This window comes from Astatotilapia calliptera, chromosome 8 (genome assembly GCF_964374335.1).
Source record: "Astatotilapia calliptera chromosome 8, fAstCal68.1, whole genome shotgun sequence".
Taxonomy (NCBI): Eukaryota; Metazoa; Chordata; class Actinopteri; order Cichliformes; family Cichlidae; genus Astatotilapia; species Astatotilapia calliptera.
The window spans coordinates 1,778,975-1,805,659 of NC_137429.1; the positions used below are offsets into that span (position 1 = coordinate 1,778,975).

Below are 26,685 nucleotides of genomic sequence, written 5' to 3' on the forward strand. Positions count from 1 at the left end.
GGGGAGAACAGCCCCCTGAGTGAGAGTCAGAGATCTGAATCAGGTGCTATTTGTAATCTCGGGGGCTAACGGGGGAGGACGAAGAGAACCTCCGCTGTATGGACCGCTTTACCTTTACTAATACTGGAGTCGGTTCCAGCAGACTTCCTGGTTCTTCCACATCAATCAGCGATGCTCTTTGATGGAGCAGCGAGAGCAGGAATGGAGGCTTGTTGTGAAAGTTTAACTAAGAGTACACAGGACCTCGTTCAGCTAGCATGTTTCACAGGTGAGGAGTCAGACGACTTCCTGATCGTGGCTGGAGAGGACAGCAGCGTCGAGCATGTCGCTAGCAGAATCAGACATGGTTTAAAAGGCGAGGGAAGCACAAAAAATGAGGATATCATTGCCCGAAAGAGTCGGAGAGCCAAAATGGCAGAAGAGCGCTGAGATTAAAGGGATGCAGAACAGAATCTGATTGGCTCATAGAGGCAGGAAGGACAATAACTACACTAAAGCAATGATGTCAGCACTGAGTGTGACTGCGTGAGAAATCAGAAGTCATGTAAAGAATAGAGCACGACCTCAAAAACCATTAAAATCAGGTAATAGCGCTCAGAGCGCACAATCTCACTTTCTTCTTCCTGCCTCTGAAATCGACCCGTGCAGCTTCAGCTGCCCACAAATAGAAGCAATGAGCTCATCCTGTCTTTGTGAGGGTTGGTGGTATCAGGAGACTCTGTGGGAGAGATTCTGTTTTTAAGCTTCGTGCTAAAGATCTGTTGCAAAAGGTGAAAAATAGCACGTAGCTTGAAGATGGCGCTTTGCACAGGTAGAACGCAGATGACTTTAATCGTCTGCAGATACAGAAAAGGAAGATGCATGAAACATTTATCAAAGACAAAATAAGCACAAACACAGTGCAGTGAAATGATGTGCATGTCTTTTACTTCCACCCGCTCTGCAGCTGATGCTGGGCTAACACTGCTAGCTGTTCCACATCGTTGCTGACACTGGTAACAGCACGTTTCTATAAGCTCTACATAAATCATGCGCTGCACTGAGGTCCAGTATCAGATAAAATAAATACAGATTTCTTTGAGCTGCAGATCACACAGCGACACCAGTGGAGTGCAGAATAAAACATATGGAGCTGGAAGAAAGAATAGCTCCTGTTTTACAGAATTACAAGTCTGATCTGACATTTTCTCGCTGCTTTCAGAAGTCTTCAGTACTCTTACCCTTAATCTAATTCATTTAGTCTAATTTTCGGTGCTTTTGTTGCATTTTGCAGGTCATTTCAACCTTTTGCGAACACAAAAATGTCATCGCTTTCAAAATGGACACATTTAGGCAGCTCGTCGGTCTCGGACTGCAGAATTGAAGCCTTTTGATTTCTGCCTGCATTTCTTTTCATCTTGTTATCACAAATGTGTCCGAGATGAATCATCGAGTGCTCCGCAGCGAGGCTTAGCATTAGCTTTGTTTGCTCTGAGGATATCTTGATGAAGTAAGAGTTTATTTATCACATATAATCTGACAAAAGGCGTTTGTTTGACAAATGTAGATAAAGAGTAACAGAAGCTGGCTAACTGAGGGGATGGGCCCTATACCGGGTCCCATCTGAAATCCAAACATTACATCTGCTTTTCATCATTCTGTTTCATTACAGCTTTTTCCTTTTCAGCCCTTCCATTATCAGCTCCCCTAATTTGGTGTCTCTCTATGGGATGTCCAAGATCTCGGCGGTCATTCATCACTGCCCACGCCTTTAATAGAAAAGAAAAAACTCCATCTTAGTGGCTTTGAAAAAATAAGAAATAAAAAGGGAGTGAAATATCTATCTTCTCCTATGTATTATTCATAAAAATTAGGAAGCTTCGAGTTTTCAAAGGCACAAATTGTTGTTAACGACTCCAAATTACCTCAGGGATTAGAAATTAGTGCCGTCTGAGGCTCATTTTCGTTCTCCGACATTTCTAATGGATTCATTTCAGAAGGGCCGGTAACAATGTGGTCCCCATTATGGACAAATGGGTGGGTAATTTCTATCCTGCACAAAATAACTGCAAACCTCTTTAGCGTTTCTGTGAGAGAGCAGAGGCAGAGAAGAGCAAACAACAACAAAGACACGACACAGGAAACAGGGAAATGATCAACAAGAATGTATAGATGATTATGAGTCATGCTTGAACACAGCAGCATGTGTGAAAGGACAATGAAACCATAAACTGCTGAGGCTGGTGGGCCTGAGTCTGAATCTCGTTTAGAAACAGCTGCTTTATGCTGTTTGAACAATTATAGTAACAAACATGTTTCTGGGTAAACTGTTGATTGAAACAATAATACAAAAAACAGACGAAACCCCCAAAATCACATGACATCATATCAATAGTCCTATGACCAAGCACTTGGTGATGGTGGCAATGAAAAACCTCCGTCAGAATCAGGCTCAGGGAGGGGCGGGGTCATCTGCCCCGAATGGTTGGGGTGAGAGAAGGAAGACGGGATGAAGACATGCAGTGGGAGAGAGACAGAGGTTCATAATAATAAACCATTGAATCCAGAGAGGTGTATAAACACATAGTGACTAAAGAAGAAACACCCAGTGCATCATGGGAATCCCCCGGCAGCCTACGTCTATTGCAGCATAACTAAGGGAGGATTCAGGGTCACCTGGTCCAGCCCTAACTATATGCTTTAGCAAAGAGGAAAGCTTGAATCTTGAAAGTAGAGATAGTGTCTGTCTCCTGAATCCAAACTGGAAGCTGGTTCCACAGAAGACTAAAGGCCAGGAGAGAAGCCGGTATAGGAGAAATACGCTCTCTGGATGACAGGATATTTCTAACTTTAGAGATGTTGCACACATGGAAGAAAGCAGTCTTACATATTTGTTTAATATGTGCGTTGAAGGACATGTCCTGGTCAAACATGACTCCAAGGTTCGTCACAGTGTTACTGGAGGCCAAGGTAATGCCATCCAGAGTAAGAATCTGGTTAGATACCATATTTCTAAGATTTTCAGGGCCGAGTACAATAACCTCAGTTTGATCTGAATTAAGAAGCAGAAAGTTAGCGGCCATCCAGGTCTTTATGTCTTTAAGACATTCCTGCAGTTTAACTCATTGGTGTGTGTTATCTGGCTTCATGGACAGATAGAGCTGGGTGTCATCTGCATAGCAGTGTAAATGTATGCTATGTCTTCTAATGATGCTGCCTAAGGGAAGCATGTATAATGTAAACAGAACTGGACTTATGTGAACAAATGGGAGTCTGAAACAAATTAATGACGAAGCCGCTGGCGTGGCTCATTTATGCACACGGTTTCTTTGAGTGGGGGAGCTGAATGCACTGTGTGCAAACATGCAACCATGTTTCTTCTGAGTTTCATATGTTTTTATATGTTTTAGAAAGTCTATACAGTGTTGGGGGAAGTCATTGTCGCTGATCAGCTTAATACTAAAACATTTTACTTTGCAACGAGGCAAAACGGTCTTTTTTTAGTAAAAAAGTAGTTTTGATGTTCATCACTTAGAAAGAATTTTCTTTGTTGCCTGATTGTCACAGCTTGAAAGAACGAGTAAAAACAAAAAAACTAAATTAACTGGGATTAGAATAAGAGTTAGGGTGGTCACGGATGACCTCTCAGACTCCGAGTTCACTTAGAGTCAAACAAAGCACCTCTGGTTCTCTGTTAGTTCATTAATTAATGGCGTCTGGTGGCGTTGGGGTCATCGGTGGGGGATAACTTTAAAATGATGCAATGCATTCATTTAAACTGAAATGAAACTGCATCAAACGACATAAACGACATCGTTCAGCAGCACTAGACTGCATGTGACAGTAAGAAACTGAACCAATTAACAGTCATTTAGTCGTAACTGAATAGTCCTTAATGCTCCTCGTTTTGCTCCACGACCCCGTAGAACTCCGGGCAGGGCCGCTGACGGTCCTCACACCCTACTTTGATAACCACTGCAGCTAAATCGGGCCCCTATTAGAAGCTGAAGAGGTTATCTGTCTGCTGTAGTCATCCCAGCTGTCCAGTGTCTGATTAAAAACTGCGACTCGCAGACACTCCCTCCGAGGATTGTGGGCGAGAGCATAATGTCTTCCGACACACGTTCAGTCGCTGCTGCCCATCGAAGGCGACGGAAAGAATACCAGCGTTTTTTTCTCCCCCCGTCTTTCATGGGAGGGCGATTTACTGGCAACAAATTGCTGGGAAGACACATCAAAAGTCAATGAGATGAGAAAAGTGAGGACGGATAGATGGGATAACACGCGGGGGAGGTCTGAAGGCGGCGAGTGCTGCGGCACAAGTTTGAGGGGAAAGAGGGCAATAACATTTCAATCTCTATCAGTCCTGATCTGGAGGAGGGAGAGGGGAGTGGTGCGTTTCATCTGCGGGGAAAATTTGCTTTGAGAAATGGCCCTGGGAGAGAGAGAGGAGAGGCATGGACAGCACAGAAAGATGGAGATGGAGATTGGGATAACACCAACACTGTGGGGGGAAAATGAATTGAGTGCGAGTCGCTCTTATCGCACCTCCAGCCAGGAAAAAAACATCTACCTGCACGTCGGAAACTCCGGAAAACTTTCCTGTGTGTGATCAGCCTCATCTTTATCCCCCCAAACACATTTAGACTGCCTAAAGAAATGAGATGTGAGATAAACAGCGCCGTCCTCTGTCTGCGCTCCCGGCTCGGTTAAATCCTCCCGAATCGGACAGATCAGACAAACGGGGGGGACGCGATTACTGATGAGAGACTGGGGAGGGACGGTCTCACTTTCAGCTTGTAATTAATTTTGTTTGCAAAGCAGATGCCAGCTTCGTTCTGCTCGGACGTAAAACAGGAACCACACGAACCGCCGGCACCAGCAGCCTCGCTGTTAGCAGCCAGTAAGACGGTGATGTGCCGAAAAGGGAATTCTGATGTTTCCATGTGCAAACAGACTGTAGTGAGCAGGATTTATGAAGCACATTTATCCCACAGTATCATCAATCCAGTCTTTTTGGTCCCTGTTTGTAGAACTGTCAGGTTATATTTGTTTCAGTATCTGCTGCCCTCTAAAGTTCTCTTGAAAAACACATTTTTAATGTTTTAATGACACTTTTTGCTTTTTAAAGCATCGGTACAGTCCCGATCAAACGTTCACTTGAAAACTGGCACAAAAAAATCCGATTTTGCATGGTTGGATCTTAACAGGGTTCCAGGTGGAGCTTCATCATGCAACAAGAAGAAATGGGAGTGAGACGAAGCATGTTTTTGAGCATGCAGTTTATTAAAAACACTGAAACAGGCAGTTTTACAGCTTTGGACCATGACCAAGGCCAAATCTGTCTATAAATGTGGATTGATTGTCACTTCCTATCAGGCAGTCACCCTGTCATGACGTTCTGATGGCAAAGGCAAAGAAATGTTCCCTTTTTGAACCTGGTCAGGTTGCAGAGTCTCTCGCAGCACTGCTGAGGTGGGACGCAGTAGGACAGTTATTTGGAATATCTTATGGAACAAAAAATTCACCAGCACTGAGCCGGAGGATCCAACTGGCTTTCCATCAAGACACTGGACGATCTCGACCCAAAGCAAGGCCGTTACTGGTGCCGACTGCAGCCCCATAACCATCAGATGCCCTCTGAGACTGAAGGGCTTCAAAAGGCCTCGTCTCTTTCGGACCATCCTGATCTAAATCCCACTGAGAACCTTTGGGGACGGATGGTAAGGGAAGTTTAAAAAATGGACAAACAGTTCCAGACAGTAGATGTCCTTCGTGCGGCCGTCTTCACCACTTGGAGAAATGTTCCCACTCGTGGAAACGCTTGCATCAAGCACACCACAACATCCATACGCTCAACAATAACGCTGGAGCTGCTCATTACTGAGTTCATGTTTGGAACTTTGATTTCTGTTTTGGTTATTTTGAGGCGTGGTGCTAAGCCTTTGCTGTAAAACTGCCTGTTTCAGTTGTTTTTAAGAAACTGCAGGTTAAAAACATGTTTTGTGTCACTCTCATTTCTTCTTGTTGCACGTTGAAGCTCGACTTGGAACCTTGTTTAGATCCAACCATGCAAAATATGATTTCTGGCCATTTTTCAAGTGGCTTTAAACTTTTGATCGGGACTGTTTATCACTTTACCAAAATCCACCCACAGAGCTTCAGAAATCCTGACCTATAAATTTTCCAAACTTTCTGGAAGGCAGGAAAGCTCCACTAACACTTTACTTTCCCTCCATGTCGGCTCTCAGCTGGGGGAGTTTAGGAGATGTGTTTGGTGTGATGTTGCTTCTCCTGAAAATCTCAATCTGAATCCGTTTTAAACGCAAACGACTAAACTCTGACATTTTTTTATGCTTCAGTCACAGCAGGGGAAACAGACGGCAATAGCAATGAGTCAGTCTGTTGCCGCTCTGTGACTGAATGGGGTCAAGTTGGCAATTACACACAATTTGTTTGCTGTTAACTTGAATAAATCAGCAGCAATAATAAATCTGTTGCTTTCTACATAAACAGAAATTTAAAATAACACTCAGAAACGAAATACTAAAGTATGTAAAAGCTGATGTATTAGCTGCAGGACGAGGATTTATCTACAAAATGACATGAAAGAGGTTGCTGTCTTATTTCTACTGGAGTGTGTCTGAGACTGGAGCTGTGGGGGACATTTTTCTTTTGAGGCAATTTTCACTAAAACAGCTCGAGATGAAATCCAAGTTTTAGGTTTTCCCACAGATTTATATTGGTACGTCACAGGAGCATGAGCCACTTTACATCATCTAAAATTTCAGGCACAACCAACCACTTCTCGTGAACACCTGGAAGTTGCTGTTGTGGTTTAAAGAGACAGTTAATTGTCTCCTAATGTTGTTTAATGCATGTGATTAGACACCGGCCACATATGACAGCTGAGGTAAACAGCTTCCACTCACTGCAGACACACAGCTGATGGAGTTGTTGGCCTGACAGCAGCTATCGTAGCGAAGACTGTGCTCTTAAAATGAGAGAGGAAAAAACAGAACTCAGAATTCATTCTGCTGACATCTAGTGGTGAGGCACCCCTGTACCTTTAGACCAGGGGTGGGCAATTCCAGGCCCCGAGTGCCGGTGTCCCTGCAGGGTTTAGATGCGTCCTTGAACCAACACAGATGATTTAAATGGATAAATTAGCTCCTCGACATGTCCTGAAGTTCTCCAGAGGCCTGGTAACGAACTAACCATGTGATTCAGGTGTGTTGACCCAGGGTGAGATCTAAAACCTGCAGGACACCGGCCCTCAGGGCCTGGAATTGCCACCCCTGGTCTAGAAACAGGCATCACAGCGAGACAAACTTCAGGCTATACATTTTTGTTTCCAAGCTGTATGAAGCCTGGAGTCATTTCTGTACTGTTTGACTAAAGGAAGTAAAATAGCTCCCAGAGACTCTGCAGTTGTAACTAATCAAGACTTCAGGCAGACGGTAGAGAGACGTGCGGCAGTGACATGCAGCATGAAACAACTGTTTCCTCTGAAGATTGAAGAACGTAAACAAAACTAAACCGTGGATCATGAAAGAGCAGGATGTGGACACTTACAGAGTATTACTGTAGGTACAGCACACACCCGGGAGGCCAACATAAACATACAGGCTGTACATTTACACAGTGTCTACATGTCCATTTTACATATAGTGCGCACAATATCCATCAGCACATATGTGTATGAAGGTGCACAATAGATCGCACGTGTATTAATATTAATATGTCACAGAGAGGGTTACAAAGCAGGGGCTGCATTACATGCTAAGAGTGTACCGTATATTAGAGATAGATTTCTCTTCCTGTTTGGGGGGTACTGGTACATGATGGTGTGTGTGTGTGTGTGTGTGTGTGTGTGTGTGTGTGTGTGTGAGAGAAGCTCTGTGCTTGTTTTCTCCTAATGGCCATTATGCAACACAGGGGGACTCATAACTCAGAAGGAGAAGCCGGGAGATTAGATCTTCATTACTGCAGCAGCAACTGCTCTCACAGAGTGTGTGTGTGTGTGTGTGTGTGTGTGTGTGTGTGTGTGTGTGTCTGCAAGCTGCTAAATCATCTAAATTGCTATGCGTGCTCGTAAAAGTGTAAAAGTGTTCATACGTGTGCATGTTTCCTGCGTTTTGCTGCTTTTTTTCATTCACGTTTATTTGATGCAACGAGAGTAAAAAAATGAAAAATGTTTCATGTTTTCAGCACAAATCAAAAGCTGATTCGAAGCGAGACTCCCCGGAGCGATTTCCCACTCAGTCAGAGATCTTTCACTTAAAGTGAAAATGGGGAAAATCACCTCCCTCCACCTGTCGACTTATTTTCAGGACGAATTAAATATTAAAAGCACAGAGTTGTCTGTAATAGATCAGAAGTGTGTGACTGTTTGTGTTACTGAACACGATGGATTCGAGCCCCGCGTTCATTCTCATTTTTCATCATCATCATCGTCTCCTTCGTCCAATCATCAGGCAGCTTTAACCCTGGTTTTCCTTCCTTTATTTTCATGTCCTCTCCCATCTTTATTTCATTTCTTTCATTTCCTTTGTCCTGTCCTCATTCCTCCTGCTTCCTTCCTCCCCTCTCTTCCTTTTTCCATTCCTTTAATCTTTCCTTTCCTTGATTCATTTCTCTTATTTTTATTTTCTTTCATTTCCTCCTTCATTTCTTTTTTATTACCTTTTCTTTATTTTCCCCCTTTTTTACTTTCCTTTTCCTATTTCCTCATTCTTTCTTTCCTTGTTTGTTCCCTTTTCTTTCTTGCTTCCTTTCTTCCTCTCCTTATTGCCTTTAGCTGTCTTTCCTGTCTTCCTTTCTTTTTCTCTTTGTTGTTCCTTTGTGCCTTTTACTCCTTGTTTTTTTAATCTATTTATTTTGGTTCCTTTTTTCTGTCCTTTCTATTTTTTTCTCGTCCCCAGTCTTTCCTTCCTTTTTGCTTTTCCTTTTTATTTATTTTTCCCTTTCTATGCCTCAAACTCTATTATTTTTTTCCTTTTTCTTTCTCTCCTTCCTTGTTTCCTTTTCCCTTTGCCCTCCCTCCCTTTTCTTTAATTCTTCTTTCCTTTCAGAGTTTTTCCCTTCCTTGTTTCCTTGTCTCCTTGTCCTTTCAGTGTTACATAATAAAGTTGGACCTCTTCTTAAAGGCAGATGTCCTGGTGCATTTCTACATTGCTGTGTTACCGCCTACAGTCACACATAAATTACTACGATGGCGTAACACTGTGCATAACCACACACTGCGTACTGCTCTACCACTGTCTGCATTGTGCAGATGAGGGATGACTTCAGTTATTCAGGGAGCTAATCAGGCTTTCATGATGAAACCACGGCAGCGCGCTGCTGCGGAGGTCAGGGTGACGCAGTGATGTCACGCGTGTGGTTTCATTATACCTGCTGCTCCTCGGTGCTGATTAATCGACTGTAAGACAGCAGCAACCTGCATTTACAGGTTTGGAATTAAAACCTCATCCATCCTGTTAAATACTAAGTGGTTTGATGTGGAGGAGAGCTCGCTGTTGTGAACGGGGCCGCCGTTAATCGAGGTTACCGTAACATGGTTAACAACTTTTTCACTGATTGGAAAAATTAATCGCTGTCGTGTGAACAATGGCTGCCTTCTTTCACAAAGCACGGCGCAGCGCTGCACAGCCGACTGTGAAACCGTGAAACTTAAATATGCGACCGCGCTGCTGTCGACGAACCGTTTTCACTCTTTCTCAAAGCGACTGTCGAGCGGAGGGTCGACAGGAAGTTCCATCAGACATAAAAACACTGCACGTGGTGTTAACATCCAGTGTTCAGCATCACGCTGCTCTATAAGCCAAATAAACGGTTCAGGAGCCTGTCCAGATGTGTAAGCTGTCAGATCCACTGATGCTGATGCTAAACAAGGCGTCCCTGGACTATGTGTACGACTTCTCTGCATCATGCAGCCTGGTGCAGAGTTCCTGAGCTCGTGCACTGATTCCATCACACAATCAGCTGAAGGCTTCAACATCCTGGACATGCAGCTCTGATTATCAGTCTTTTCTCTTCTGATGACATCATCAACTATGTTGAGGGAAATTATTTTGAAATCTTTCCATAGTCAGTTTGTAGTTTTGGTTTTAATCTTTACTTTTGTTAAACTCTGCCTCTCCGATGCTCTTTCTTACCCACTCGTGTTGCTGACCTGCTGCCAGTCAGAAAGTTTCCCTCCAGCTGTTTCTTCTTAGCACCGCCTACTTTTTCCATCCTGTTTTATAGAGACGTGTTGCTGCAATCAAATTCAAAGTCAGCCATGTCTCTCTTAAAGCATGTGTCCAGGTTACACATCGGATATTTTTTGCGCTCTGTTTGTGTTTTGTTTTTAACATTTTACCCAGAACCGGGTTGTGTAACACTACTTGGTATATATATCCAGCATATCCAGGCTCTGGCAGTACAGACATGAAGTCCTGACAGAAGAGCTAAAACAGGAAAAAGTCAACAGGAAATAAAAAACCTGCCGTCTGCCGCCGGAACAAGAAAAGGAAAAAGTGCAGCACAAACATGAAAACTGTGCAGGAAATGAGCGAGCAGATTACTTTTCTGGCATTTACTCAGCCGTCCGTAGCCTTCGTGGACACAGACGAGGGAAACACATCAGAAACAGCGAAGGTTAGAAAAGAAAATCTCTGATGATGTTTGGAAGCTTTATAATGTGTAAAAATGTGATTTATAATAACAAGTAAAGACAAACTCAGATCAGGACGGACTGACTGATGCACCACAGAGCAGGTAAATTACGTTTTTCTTCAATAAACACATTTTGATCGTTCTGCAGCGCCCTACACGATGGACCAGGGAGGAGTCACTCCGCTGTTCGACTCGATCGTCTGAGGCGAAGACTCCACGTCAGCCAGTGGACAGTTTGGAAAATATGAAGGCCATCAGATTTGGACTGAACTGTATTTTCACGAGTTTCACAGTTTTTCGTTTCATGCTACACTCGTCACTTTAAGTAACAAGTTACTAACTGAAACCTTCTGATGATGCAGTTAAACACAAAGTTTCCTGCAAACAAGCCTTTCATTTACAGTTCAAGTCTACAGTTTCATTGCACGTGTACAATAAATACGAATAAAGGGCTGTTCTATTCTAATTTACTTTTTCCTGCAGATGAAATTATGCTCTTCTTTTTCTTGTTCTGAGATATTTCCAGTATCAAACCTCTTTAGAAAACGCTCTGGTTGCCATGGCAAAATGTGTGTTTAACCAGGTGGCAAGTAGTTGCAGACTGCTGCTCGATGAAATCGGTGACAAAGAGCGGTCGCCGCGGTCGCCTGTAGTTTACCTCGAAGACGCCAGCGAGACTGAAAAGACGGATCAAACTAAACCAGAAACAGTTCGCCTTCAAAGTAAAAGTTCTGCCTTGGCATTGTAACCAACAGGGTTCAAAGGCTTCCACTTTTACTTTGGAGGCGAACTCTTTCTGTTTCCAGTCTGCAAGTTTGATGTTTTACATTCAAATATGGCAGCAACACTCAGTGATTGGCTGGCTCGGGCTGCTTCATCTTTCTGAGCTCCACCTCTGCGCGGCTTGTTTCAGCACACAGCATAATGACAGCTGCTGAGACGGCCTCACAAAATCATAAAGTTTCTGTGGATATTCATATTTTCTTAATTCATTGGTGCAGATGTGTGCTCTAATGACAAATATCACATTCTGATAAATGTGAAACGCTTTGCTGTGGCTTCATAAAGCAACGAGCGCTCCATCATTAAACTACGCAGTCGTGCGTTTCAAGCAAAGAGACATATGATTGACGGGTGTTGATTGGCTCTTTGAGGAAGGGGCGGGACCACAGATTTCTATCCAACAGACTTTGAATGATTCTTCTTTGTAATGTCTCCGACTCCTTTAACTTCCTGCTTTTATCTATTATCCAACATGGCGCCGAGTATGGCAGCCTCGTCGCGAGCTCCCCCAAGCAACGGCTTTCTTCTGTGTTTAATTTTACTTTTCCTTTATTTTTTCACGAGCAGCACTTGTCTCCTTGTGTACGACCGACAAACCTTACTGGACATAAAAGACGGTCTTTCTTATAACTTTCCGGAGTTCAAGTTTTGCAACACGGACGCTCCGTTTGCAGACCCCCCATTCATCTCACCTGAGACGCCTTTGTTCTCTGGCCCTGGAGGCCGCAAACGCCGACACAGGGAGAAGATCTGGCGTTCTGGTTCGACTGAGACGGCGCACTTACAGACCACCGTTACCCAGTTTATTACTGGCTAATGTGCAGTCTCTGGAGAACAAGCTGTGCGAGCTTCGGGCACGGATCTCATTCCAGCGAGAGATGCGGGACTGCTGCGTGATCTGCCTCACAGAAACCTGGCTATCGGACAAAGTACCGGACTCCGCAATACAACTACCGGGGTTCTCCGTGCACCGCGCGGACAGGTCACAGGATCTTACTGGGAAAAGCAGAGGCGGTGGTGTGTGTTTCATGATCAACAACAGCTGGTGTGATTATGCGAACGTGCACCCGGTCAAATCCTTCTGCTCACCGGACCTGGAGTACCTGATGATTAAGTGCCGGCCATTCTGGCTACCGAGGGAATTTACAGCAGTGATTATTACGGCTGTTTACATTCCCCCACAAGCCGACACTGACCGAGCACTCAGGGAACTGTACAGCGCGATCAGCAGCGAGGAAACCGCACACCCAGAGGCAGCGTTTATCACAGCCGGAGACTTTAATAAGGGAAACCTGAAGAAAGTCTCACCCAAACTCCACCAACACATCCATTTTAACACACGTGGAAACCGGCTACTCGACCACTGTTACACCTCTTTCCGGGATGCGTACAAAGCCCTCCCCCGCGCCCCATTCGGCCAATCAGATCACCGCTCCATCCTGATCCTGCCTGCCTACAGGCAGAAGCTGAAACAGGAAGCTCCAACCCGGAGGGCGGTGCACTGTTGGACGGACCAATCGGAGTCTGCGCTGCGGGACTGTTTTGATCACGCGGACTGGGAAATGTTTCACGTGGCTGCTAGGGACATTGACGAGTACACAGACTCAGTCTGTGGATTTATCAGGAAATGCGTGGAAGATGTCGTCCCATCCAGAACAGTTAAATCCTTCCCAAATCAAAAACCCTGGATTAACGGAGATGTTCGCGCGGCACTGGCGGCACGGAGCACCGCCTTTGCCTCCGCGAACACATCGGACTACAAACACGCACATTACCAACTCCGGAAGACGATCAAAGCAGCCAAACGTGAGTACAGGGACAGGGTGGAGCAACAGTTTGACAACCCTCGGAGTATGTGGCAGGGACTAAACACGATCGCAGACTTTAGAGGGAAAACCAGCACACCGCAGACCACGGCCTCTCTGTGTGAGGATCTAAACGTATTCTACGCTAGATTCGACACAGCGAACACCATGAGACCGGACAGTGTGCGCACCGCGGATGACGTCAGTGCGCACACTGTGTCTGAGGAGGATGTGCGGAAGTGCTTCAGGAAGGTGAACGCACGCAAAGCTACTGGTCCGGACGGGATTCCCGGCCGCGTCCTCAAGTCATGCGCGGCTCAGCTGGCTGGAGTGTTCACGCACATCTTCAACCTTTCCCTCTCTCTGTCTGTAGTCCCAGCCTGCTTCAAAATGGCCACCGTCGTCCCTGTACCCAAATCCTCCACCATCTCCTCATTGAACGACTGGCGACCTGTAGCCCTGACCCCCATCGTAAGCAAATGCTTCGAGAAGCTGGTCAGGGACTTCATCTGCTCTGCACTACCCGACTCACTGGACCCTCTACAGTTTGCATACCGCCACAACAGGTCCACTGATGATGCCATAGCCCTGACACTACACACTGCCCTGTCACACCTGGAGAAGAGAGACACGTATGTGAGGATGCTGTTTGTAGATTACAGCTCAGCATTCAATACCATCGTTCCCTCGAAGCTGGACAGGAAACTGCAGGATCTAGGACTGAGCAGCTCCCTCTGCAGCTGGATCCTTAGCTTCCTGTCTGACAGACGCCAGGTGGTCAGACTGGGCAGCATCACCTCATCCCCCATCACACTGAACACTGGTGCTCCACAGGGGTGTGTACTGAGCCCTCTCCTGTACTCACTCTACACCTACGACTGCACAGCCACTAACAGCTCCAACATCATTGTGAAGTTTGCGGACGACACTACAGTGGTGGGTCTTATCACCAACGGTGATGAGACGGCTTACAGGGAGGAGGTCAGCGCCCTGACCCACTGGTGTCAAGACAACCATCTCACCCTCAACGTCGCAAAGACAAAGGAGTTGATAGTGGACTTCCGGAGGTGCAGAGAAGTACACACCCCCATCACCATCAACGGCGCTGCTGTGGAGAGAGTGAGCAGCTTCCGGTTCCTTGGAGTACATCTGGCTGAGGATCTTACGTGGTCAGTACACACAAACAAAACAGTGAAGAAGGCGCAGCAGCGCCTCTTCTTTCTCAGGAGACTGAAAAGATTCGGCATGAGCCCCCGCATCCTCAGGACCTTCTATCACTGTGCCATTGAGAGCATCCTCACTGGATGCATCACCACCTGGTATGGCAACAGCACCGCCTACAACTGCAAAGCTCTCCAGCGAGTAGTGCGGTGCTCTGAACGGATAATTGGAGGTGAGCTTCCCTCCCTCCAAGACATCTACAGGAAGCGCTGCCTGAGGAAAGCGGGGAGGATCATCAAGGACTCCAGTCACCCCAGCCATAAACTGTTCAGACTGCTTCCATCAGGAAGGAGGTTCTGCAGCATCCGGTCCCGTACCAGCAGACTGAGAGACTCTAAATATAATTTCAACCAAATACATCAGACGGTAGCCGGTTTATGTTTGACTGTCAGTTTTAATTTTTCACATTTTTAGACCCTTTTCTGCAGATGACAGGTGCCTCTGTAGAGGAGCTACGAATCAGGCCGATGAGTCAGCGCAGTCGCTAAATCCAAACGCACGTTTTCTCTTTAAACTGCTCTTTCTCTGCTTTCCATCCTATAAAGAGCTGATTGTGTTTTTCCTGCCAGCTCAGCAGCAGCAGATGAAGTCAGCTGACATTCATATCTGTGTCATTACAGAGAGCGCCGCTATCAGACGCCGGTCGTGTAGCGGCAACATTAACAGCAGGCCAGAGGACACCCTGCAGCACTGTATGTGACTCTGAAAATAACCCAGAGTGGGCTGTAATGAGCTGTAGCGCCTTTAATGTGAGTCACTGATACATGTGCCTGTTATGGCCTTTTTGCACTTTTGCTACTATAATAAACCTTTTGTTACCAACAAAGCGACTCTTATGCTGTCTCCTGCACAAACATGTCGCTACAAAACCTGAACAGATTTCCTTCCCGGAGGCTTATGTAGCGATCAGGCGTAGATTACCCTGAAGGTGTGCTGTGGTATCACCAACATGTTAGCAGTATGTCCTTTAAGTCCTCTAAGCTGCGAGGCGGGCCTCCGTGGATCGGACTCGTTCGAGCTACAGCAGCTCGCCTTCGATCTCTACGTGCATCAGTGAGCCTGCAGACCAGAAACAACTAGAAGAGCTGCAGTCCTGGAGACGCTCTGACCCAGTCGTGCCTGTCTGATGGGTGTAATAACTAGCGACCAGCTGTATGTGGAGTTTGCATGTTACCCCCTAATCTTGCGCATCGTCAGCAACACTGAAAAACACGCCGTCATGACTCAGGAGCAAAGACTGTATATAAAGGAGTCACTGATACACTGATACATCGCCACGATGCAACACTCGTGACAGTCGCACTGATTCCTGTTCGTTGGGTTAAAATCCCTTCATTGCTCAAAGGTTAACGCTCCACCTGAAGAGTCTCACCAATGAAAACAGAATAAATGACAATTAAATGAAAGGAATAAACAGAGTTCATTTAAGGTCGTACAGCCGTTAGTTGCTCTTCTAGGAGTAAAAAAAACACCAGTGGTTAGTTTTCACCATCCTGGATAAAGCGAAGCAGCGCCTCAGTTTCCAAACCTGAGGGATCCAGGTGTGTTTTCCTTCCATCACATCAGCAGTTGTTTTCTCTTCTCCAACTTCAAACTTCAGCACAGAAGCTGCACGTCCAGCCCCAGCAGGGCCCAGGTGCCAAAGCTCAGTCTGAGCACTTAATGTTGAAGGAATCCCCACGTTTAATGAAGCAGAGCCTTCGTGAGGATATGAAAGACGCAGGCTGGGAGGGGCGGGCACCAACCGCAGCGCTCCGCTACGGCCAACACAACGACCGATGACGCTGAACTCCACCGACAGCAACATCGGCAGCTAATGGCGCTCCTCTGTGCGCCACAGGCTAACGCCGCTCTGAACAAACATGCCGCAGCGACACCGTCGGACGGGTTTGTGGTGTGGATGTTTGTCTGAAGCCATTTCCACAAGTTTAACCCCAGAAACGTGTGTGTGTGTAGATGTTTAGACATCTTTGTGAGGACAGAAAATTAGCATGAGTTTCAAGACATTTCTGAGACTCAAACTGTGGTTTTAGTCTCAGGGGTACAGCAGGGTGATGGTTAGGTTTAGGCTCAGCTTTCATTTGTGATGGGTTAGGGTCGGGGCACCTAGTGAGACCATTATGTCAGTGAGACGTCCTCACTGAGATATGGAAACCAGTGTGTGTGTGTCAGACAGGGTGGATTATCTGGTTCCACTTCCCCAAAAACACACGTGACACAAACACATGAAGAACTGTGTTTTGCTCTTTACTGAACACAGCGACGTGCTGGAGAATAATCAAAAATCGAATATTTTAGCTTTATTTGTTCCTCCCCCAGGAGGAAAACGTCTTCCGAGATCCGACACACACTCGGGCGACGTCGACTGCTCATCTGTTAAAGTATGAACTCACCCTCTTGATGTCCTTGCCGAAGGTCTCGCTGAAGCTCGAGCCGAGGATCTCAAACTGGACGTGGGAGTTGGAGCCGTTGTCCTTAAAGTCCATCGTACCCGTCAGACCTGTGATATTTCCCTGAAGAGGAGGGTGGCAGACAGAGAGGAGAGAGACGGGGGTTTAGAAGTCACGCAGGATGATCTGTGCTCGCCGTCTGACACAATCAGGCTTTCCCCAGAACCTTCAGATGCCCCACTTTCTTCTTTTATTACTTTGTGACGATCTTTGACTCGAGCTGCTACCTTCTTTACCTGCTACCTGATTATATTTGGTTATTTCAGGAACAGTTTGTAATCCGTGTTCAAACGAGACACGAGCTGAGAATGACAACTTCCTGTGCTATTGATGGATTTATCCTCCAGAAATCTGTCAATTTACCTGAACAATGACAGGCAGCAGGCCTCTTTTGTACTGGGAGCCTCGCAGCAGCGTGTATCAGCACCCATGCCAGGGGATAAATGCAGCAATACTACAGCCGTACACGTCTATGTTAAATATGAACACAAATCCTAAAAGCCCCTCCTGACTGAAATAATGAAAAACACGAGTCATCCACAAGACGACTCTTTCAAATGAGGATAACGTGTATGAGACGGGAGCATAACCCTGACCCCCGTCCCAGCAATCAGGCAGATGTTAACAGGTTAAAGGGGCAAGAAGAAAGGACCAGGTGACCTCTGAAACACCTGCTGCTACACTTCCTGCATCTTTAACACCGACACCGAAAATGTGAGGAACGCAGAGATCCCAGGGTGCAGTGGGAGCCAATAAATATAGACCTAAATATTTGATGACCATCTTTATCAGGTCTGGCTGCTCTGCAGAACGATGAGGCGCCATATAGAACATCATCAGAGTCTGACTGAATGAGTTCAGCCAGTGACTGCTGTGCCGCTGCCACGAAAGGCCACGGATGAAATGTCACTTCATGACTTCCATCAGTTCGTGTTGGATGTAAAGCATGACTGAAGACGGTCATCACAGCAGGCCGGCCAACTAAATGTTCCTCTGTCAGCAGCAAAGGTCACGTTCGTCGTCACCTGGAGGAAATTAATGTTTGAAAATGTTTGGCTCTTTCAAAGATGTGTCCGAGTAAACGCATTCAACACACACCTGCCAGAGGAGGGACGCCGCTTTTCACGTCTTCGGATACGCGCGACATAAAAAGTTCTCGGCTTCTGCCATTTTTCACTCAGCGAATGTCGTCCTGTCTTTAAGTTATCGTCCATTTCGTCAGCAAAGTAGCCCAGACTCATCTGGGGGTAATGACCAACTCTGAGGTGAGACGCAGCAAAAGTGCGTCCATAACAATCAAACTGACAAACGACCGCCTGGAGCACGAAACAGGAGCTTCGAGGTTGGACGGGGAACCTCAGAAAGGGCGTGTTTGAGATGGAACAAGACCGAATGAATGTTTCCATCGCTAACCAGCTGGAATAATAGCTGCGGCAGTTTGAGGATTGTACAGCTCACATTCAGATTCATTACACTTGATGGATGCTGCAGGTGCAGCTCACGTTTGTTATTTCCAGAGCAGTTTGTGAAACGTTAAATGCAGCAACCTTGACCTCCGAGCGATGCCGGTCCAGTGCAGAGGCAGGACAGTTGGTCGTGTGAGGAGTCACAGCCTCATCAGCTCGGAGGTGAGGCTCCTCCCCCTCATCAGACGAGCTGCTGTTTTCGGCAGCTTTTTGGTATGAAATGAGAATTTTAAGCGGCCGCGTGCTCTGTCTGGCTCGTCCGCATACAAAGATGACTGCAGGAGTAATAATCCTTTGGTGGAACTCTGGATATTTCTGTCAATATCATTCAAGAACATGATGCTTTATGACTTTTCTACAGGAATCTGTAGGAAAGGAGCGCTAATGAGCTCGGCGGTGGTTACTCTGATGCGTGTCAGATAAGCAGACTCGTGTTTTAATAAAACACAACCGCGCGTGCTGGAGGGACTCATCAGCCCAGCCAAAGAGCATCTCTCTCCAATTAGACTGTGAGGACTGACTCCAGGTTGCTGCGCGCAATTTCACTGCATCTTTGATGTGCGATTGATTTTCTGTTGACAAAGCAGCTGTTTGTTCTTTTATTTTGAAAATTGTACAAATCAAATGCTCGCCTCGACTTTCTTTAAATAAATAACAGTTCTGAGAAAACTTTACTATTTTGAACCAAACTGAATGAGAGGCTGTACAGATAAAACTTCTTATTTGCACAGTTTTTGTAATGAAAGAAAAAGGCGAGTACTCGATTCAGGGTTAAATTCTTCCATCGTAAGTTTGATATCAGCGGGCATGTTTTGGTCTGCTCTACTCTGGATGTGTTTTACCTTCTGGATGGTCTCCAGCATGGACCAGCCTCCGTTCCAGGGCTTGGTGGACTTCTTGATGCAGTTCAGGCTGGCCATGCTGTGCCACTTCCTGTCCTCCAGCTTCCTGTAGAAGGCGTTGGCAAGCATCAGCACGCTGTCGTACAGGTACAGGTTGGACACCTGAAGGCGAGACACGGGCAGGGTGAATACACGTGATCGCTTTTTCTTTCGATCAGTTTTTCACTGACTGTTACGTAACATCTGTCGAACGTGACGCGTGAAACAAACGTAACGTCACATCAGCAGGGCGATGAAGAATATAGATGCTAATATTTACTGTATGTGTGACAAAGATCTACGTTTTCAGAATTTTCACTCTGGATCTCGAGAATGAAATCGTAGGTTTCTGCGAGTGAACACGTGAACGGGAGATGTGACGTGATTGGTGGAAGAGGACATTTATGAACATCTGCAAACACTGAGCACGTGTGACACAGCTGGATGCTGACACACACACACCCTACTTTTATTCTACTCTGTAATGTAAAATTATCATTATTTTAACTTTCGTGATCAGCTGCATGTTTTGTTCTGTCGGCCAGGTGAACGATCACGTGAAGATTTCATTCCTCTGTGATGGGAAACAACATCAAAATTTCTGGATCAGACAATTAATAAAGTCGTTGTTACATCTTATGGCTTCTGTCTCTTGCATGTGGTTAGTGTTACATTTCACAAGCACCCTCACATCATCTGTGACAGCTGACCTCTGTTACATGAAGCCTGCAGCACGTCTCCATGTGTCACTGAAGCACACATCAGTGTACAGCACACACCTGCGGCGACCTGCTGTGAGGCTCCTGCTTGTTTGTTGGCTTTCTTCCCCAACATGTAGCACCTACGTTCAGCTGTGCTTTCCTCAGTCGCTCTCTGATCCTCAGAGTTGCTCCTGTTGCACTTTATTCACGTCTGCACGAGTAGTTTGTGCCCAGAGGTCACAGAAAGCAGGCATGGACGTCCACCTGGAGCCTGATGATGAACTGTAACTCGCTCAGATCTTTCCTTGGTTTGCTCCTCTGCCTGCTGTGTGCTGAGCCCAGTTTACCCAGTAAAAGCCCTGTGAGTGCTTATTAAGGCTCGACTCCCGCTTATATTCACTGCATTGACCTGAGCCTGACTGAAATATAGATTAAGATGCTCTCACCCTGGTTGCATTGTACAGGTGTAACCCAAATGTCTCCTAATCGTCACTTTATCCTGATGGCATTCTTTGAAAACATACTCATCCTTCCTGTGCAGCACCAAAGAACATTTAACCCTCTCTTACACAAATTACTGAGACACCTCCCTCTGAGTGAACGCACAGCGAAGCCGGCAGAAGCAAGAAGAAGAAAGTCACAGCTGAGGAGGGAATGAAGCGGAGCATGGGATGGAGACGAGACTGCTTATTAAGTTTAAAATGAGAGAAAATCAGCCTGAAAGGATGGAGAGGAAGAAGAAAAGGGAACAGGAGAGGAAACAGGAGAGGAAACAGGAGAGGAAACAGGTGAGGACAAGGACACAGTGAAGAAATACGACGGCGCACGCAAATGTACAGAAACAGGAAGATAATCTTCAGAATAAAAGGAAAAATTTATAATAACGCCGCCGCCGTGATGTCGGACGTTTGGTGAAAACTACAATCATCTCCACAAATGTCAAAATCAGGCAGAGAAAGACAGCATTTGTCCTGAATTACAGTAATTGTTCTGTTTGCTGTCTGTAAATGTCAGCGGTGCTTCTTCACACCTGGGAATAATAGTCAGTTACTGTGTGTGTGTGTTCGAGCTAGCACAGAGGTTATTGTGCGCCCTCTGCATGTCAGCGAGATAAACTTGAATTTGATGGCTTATTTTTCACGAGGCAAACTGGCGTGTAAACTGAGAGGCGGGGAAGCGGCTCGGCTTTCGTACACGATTCATACGTGAGAAAAAACGACAGCTCCATGAGCCTTTTAACTGCGAGTAGTTTGAACGTGAGCAGCGGCCTTTGTGAGCCGTGTCCTGGTGAACTTTTACTGTGATCTGACGTCCATAAACCAGAAAGCCCAGAGATTGTCGCGTGTCTGCGTCCCCTTGTTGTCCACAAGCTGTCCTTTGGCATCACTGGTGCTGTGGATGTGGCGGTAGCGGCCACTGAGATGTAACGGACACGTTTAACAGGCACATGTGGTCCTCAGGGGGAGGTTGGAGGGCCAAATGCTGCCTTCTGATCATAAGTTTTTCCTTTGCTTGTTACTTCCAGTTCTAATCACTGGTTAGGTTTACGTACCAAAGACAAAATAAATGTAAACTTCATTTATCTCAAGGATGGGAAACTCTTCGGGAACGGCTTGTTTGGGGTCAGGCGCTGAGGCTACGTTCACACGTACACGGGTATTTTTGAAAACTGAGATTTTCCATTTTCATTTTTTAAAAGAAGTTTTGAAAAAATATCTCCGTCCACATGTAAACGCCAAAATCAAACGCTGTCAAGGACATGCCAAATCCTAACCGTGTAGAAGTCCAATCAGAAGTCCAGACGCCTGGGAGGGAACGCGCAAACAGGTACAAGTTTTTGTTGTTCTGCAAAGGCAGCGAATTTTGTGGAGCTTCTCAAGTGTCTTCATCATTTCAGACGTTAAGAACTAAAGACAGTATTTTAGTGGCTCTGTTAGCCTGAACACTTTACGTTAGTCTGAGTAATAATCATAACTCACAGACTCACAACTTAGGAACAGACAAAGTACGTACACATACATACATTTAATGTAAATCGCCAGGGTCGGGTTAGACCTCTGAGGGTTATGGAAAGATGATGGTGTGGGTGAGTATATGCCTATTAACAACAGTAACCTTGACGACATGGGAGTGACTGTTGCATCATAACCCATCATGATGCCAAAGGACACCTTAATGCATAAATTAGCCACACCAGAGGTTTGACAGAGCAGGGCTGAGCGACTCCCCGGGGATCACAATAGGCTGGCATGTCCTTGCCTCGAGGTATGTGGAGTACATGGGTCAATCAAAAGATCTCAATATTTAAAGTCCTGCACGTGACTGTAAAGTAAGAACTTTAGTTTCTCAGTAGTAGATATTCTGAGTTTGTCCACAGAGTCGACACTAACTGTGGTTTTCTGCAACAACAATAACAAAACTCGAGGTCGTTTGGGAGAAGGATGATGAAGATGGAGCTAGTGAACAAGGGGAAAAGGAGACGGCCCACGGGAGGTGTGTGGCGAGAGAGGACATGCAGGTGTTTGACCCGACAGAGAAAGAGTCAGAGGACAGGACGTGATGGAAACAGATGGTCTGTGATGTCCTCGTGGTTGTTCTGGGTCATCAGCGAGTCTCTGGTAGTGAACTCTGTCTAAAAGTTTGTGTCCTCATTTAACATTAAGCTGATGTTTGGATGCTGGAAGCTGATCTGACAGCTCTGGTACACTCGGTGCGTGTGCACAGTATTTGAGTGGGCGGCTGAATTTTATGAATGCGCTCATGAATTTATGGATGTGCATCAGTGATTTGTGCAGCAGAAAAAAGTTTCAACACCACAAGTTAAGACAGGACGTGTGCGTGTATTCGCCCGGGTCGCCATCACAAAACAGGACGTACGACAAGTGGAGAGAAGAGTTTGACCGAGGAGGTCTAGAAGACAGGAAACTGATTTTGCTTCTCATCACATTTCTCTTTTTCACTTAACTGAATAATTTGCACCCATAATTACTCATCCCATCAGATTAATAATTAGTCCCTTTGAATTACTGCTTCATTCCCTCAGACATTTTAATTCATTCTCTGAAGCATTCATTCATTCAGCACTCTCATTATGGAGCCTTTGATGAGCGAAACACATCTATGTGAATCTTCATGTTTGAAACACATCTCTGTGGTATTTTTGCCGTTGTGTGATGAAGGTCTTTGTGTCCTCCGGAGGACAAAAGGCTGAGGACAGATGGAGCCATGTGAAAGGAAAAAAATGGAGACAAATTCCTCAGAATAAATTAAACACTGACCACACAAACTGTTTGAAAACACAAATTCCTAAATTATAATGACTTATCCAAAGTGTTCCTCCACACAGAACCTGGACTCCAGTGGATTTTTCAGTGTTTATTCCCACTATTGTTGTTTTTAAAGTATCCTAACAGGGAAAAGTGCATTACATGTTGCAGAGGTACCACTTTGCATCAACTCAGGTCTAAGGCTACGCTCCCACTGCAGGCGAAAGCGCATCAAATCAGATTTTTGTGACCCTGTGCGACCATCTATCCGATCATGGTGTGACAGTGTGAACGGCACAAATCCGATATTTTCCAATCCGATCTGGGTCACTCTCGTATGTGGTCCTGAATCCGACACATATCAGATGTTTTAGAAAGCTGCTGTTTGATGGTCAGGTCGCATTAAATGCGTCTTTTACGTCACTGACACAAGACAGACGCCGATTATCAGCGCCAGAGAAGACATCGCGAACGCTTCCTGGCCATCCCGTGAAACTGTTGGGAAGACAACGTGAACATTTTATTTGTACTGTATAATCTGCAGATTCTGACAGAAATCTGCAGCTATCCTTCGAAGCACCGCTCCTCTGAAACAGCAACAAGGATCATTATTAGGTTATTTACATTATTATGTAAATAACAAAATAACTTAAAGCAAAAATTGGGAAACGTAAAGTCCGAAGTCTTTATATTAACGGCCATCAGTCAAACATACTGTTGCTCTGGGTCTAAACAGAGCGCGTTGTGTGTGACGTCTTCTTTTGCGCATGCGGCCGCTTTGAGCGTTCACACTAGAGCGCGTTTGCTGTCGCATTTTATTTGCAGTGTGAACGACCAGACAAAAAAATGGGATTTGATCAAAAAATCTGAATTGAGCATCAAGACCTGCAGAGTGAACGTAGCCTAAGTCATCATCAGCGACCTAATCCTAACTCAAACCCATTCATGCACACTCATCGTGTGCAGGGATGTCAATTAATTCTGGTGTTTCTTTGAACTGTTCTTTTGCACAGTGGAAGGATGGTACACCATACATCTTTAATAAGTTTAAAAAACACGAGTTGGGTCCCCAATTTATTTGGGATTTTCCCTGATCCACACAGGTATGCATACAGGCTAAAACATACTCAGACACCCAGAAATATTTGGGTAAATGTCCCTTAGCAAGTTGCACCTCAGTCGGATGCTTTCGGTATCCATCACCAAGCTTCTGGCATAATCCTGCACTCTTCTTGGCAGAATTGAGTTAACTTACACTGGGTGGTTTCCTGGCAGAGACACATCCAGATAACTTTTACTTACGGTTGTTTGAACCTTGGAATATGCAAACCTTCCAAACTTGTGTAAATGTAAAGTTCTCCTTCTGCAAGCTTCACTGAGTTCCTGAGTCTTGGTCAGTCCAACGAGTGCTGTCAAACAAATCCTTTCTACAGTGCAAAGAGAGACTACCAGCTGCAGCCGGTCCTGATCACTGTGCAAAGGATTTAGGCCTTGGCCTCGTTGGGTTAAAGACATTGCAGAACCTTCAGCACCAGTTATTAAAATATTAAAGCGGGCGTTTGTATGTATATATGTGAGTCTGTGTGGATTAGAGGAAACCCCAAATACACTTGTCCACATTTATAACAGAACTCAGGGAGGCATGACTTTAAAGCTAGCACTACTTTCTGCCATAGCACAACCTTTACTGCACACTGAGCTGAATTCTTGTTACCTCCAGGTTCTGCAGGTGTCCTTCCTGCGGGTCACACAGCAGCGAGGAGATCCGGTGGTTCTGCCTCATGCAGCGGGTGCTGCTGTCCTTCAGCAACGGGAAGATCTGCCGGATCACCGTCATGCGCCCCAGTGCACTGTGGGTAAGCTCCAGGATCTCTGTGTCGCTGATTTCCTGTGGCGATGAGACGGCGGGACAAAGCGAAGGAGACGTTATTGACCTCGCTCGGTCTGTTTGTCTGCATATTAACTGCTGGAGGTTGAGTGTTTGTCTCCCGAGAGGCCGGACGAGGGTTTGGTGAGAGGCAGATGCTGATTGTGGCAGATTTCTCGAGTGTTTGTTTTTGAACCCTGGGCCCGATGAACAAAAGTATGTTTATTTCATCTGCCGTGTTAATTAACTGCAGAGAATGTGACGTTTCACGAAGAAAACCAAATGTCAGTGTCAAGCCAAACGGGAAGGACGGTGCACGCCAGCCATTTAAAAGCTTCTTTTGTGCCTAATTGCTTTGATGAGAAGAAAGCCAATTATTTTCTGTGAGGTGTAATTACAGATAGCCTTGGCCGAACTCTAAAAGCATAATTAAAAATATCTATGAAGAATATTAGCTTTATTATGTTTTATAACACCAAACATAATTACAGTCTACATCTTAAGTAAAAGCGAACGCAGCGAGGACTTGCTGCAGTTTATCTATTAGAAAAGTCCACTTTCTTCTATTTCTGTATGTACGTCGCCTTCATCCAATTAAAAGTGAACCTGTAAACAAAAGTCACGCAGACTTGTTGCTCATTTATTGCACGGGTTTGAAAACATGTCATTCTGTCAGGCCAAAGGGTTTAAAGTCAAAACAAGCTGGATTCCAGGTAATTGCAGCGATGGCATTAAGTTCAGTTTGCTGGCTGAAGCATAGCTCCTCTCCCTCCTGCTGAACACACAAAGACGTACGCGAGCCTCTGTGCTGTCTCCGTACACGGCGTTTCAAAGGTAGACAAAGCCTGAAAGCTGCTTAAACCTGCTTTCTTTCTAGTGGCCACTAGGGGGCGATTACTCCTGCTCCAAAAAACGTGAGCTGTGTGACCTATGACCTCGGTTTGGTATTCTTGGGCAAAATGAAAATCATGCTGGCATTTACAGCAAACTGGACATGTTTGTGCTCTGGACTGTGGAGATGCTCACAACTGATTAAAACTGTGGAGTTTACCGAAGTACTTTTTATGGCCTAAAGAACAACAAATTTAAAAAGGCAACATTATTACTGAGCTCCTGACACTGCTAATAAAAATTATTATTCCACGAATGTTATTTATTAACGTGCATCCTGAAGTGGAATCAGACTAGTTGAGCCAGGCGTTACAGCCGCCCTCTCTTCGTTCCTGTTTACATCCCAATCTGGAATAATGTTCCTGAGTAGGTGTGAAGCTTCAGACGATCAGGTTCATTCACTTTGTTTACTTTCATCTCTTTTCTGTACATTTTTGTGCTGGTCTGCAAGAAGCGCTCTCAGTGAAGTCGGCAGGATGATGCTGGACGCGACGATATCGAAATTTCCCCTCAGTCTGTTTGAGCTAAATGTGATGAATAAAGTCAGATATTTGGGTCACATCATCAGGAATGATCCGCCTGATGATGACCAAGTGCGGCCCCAACAAACCAACAGTGTGCAAACTGTTGGTTTGTTGGGCAGCTTGTTTGGGGTGTGTGGAGGTGACACAAAAGTGCAGACGAAACGTTTGCGACTCGTAAAGTTCTCATGT

General features: G+C 45.6%; 1 protein-coding gene across 3 annotated transcripts in view; it reads right to left on the minus strand.

The window, feature by feature from the left end:
* grid1b (glutamate receptor, ionotropic, delta 1b) overlaps positions 1–26,685 on the minus strand; it is a 585,542-nt gene that overhangs the window by 62,022 nt on the left and 496,835 nt on the right. For all 3 annotated transcript variants that reach the window (XM_080305280.1, XM_080305279.1, XM_080305281.1), the window contains exons 6-8: positions 24,929–25,102; positions 19,209–19,370; positions 16,844–16,963 (exon numbers count right to left, since the gene is read on the minus strand). In XM_080305280.1, coding sequence (XP_080161406.1) covers positions 16,844–16,963; positions 19,209–19,370; positions 24,929–25,102 — 456 coding nt within the window. The remainder of the gene's footprint in view (positions 1–16,843; positions 16,964–19,208; positions 19,371–24,928; positions 25,103–26,685) is intronic.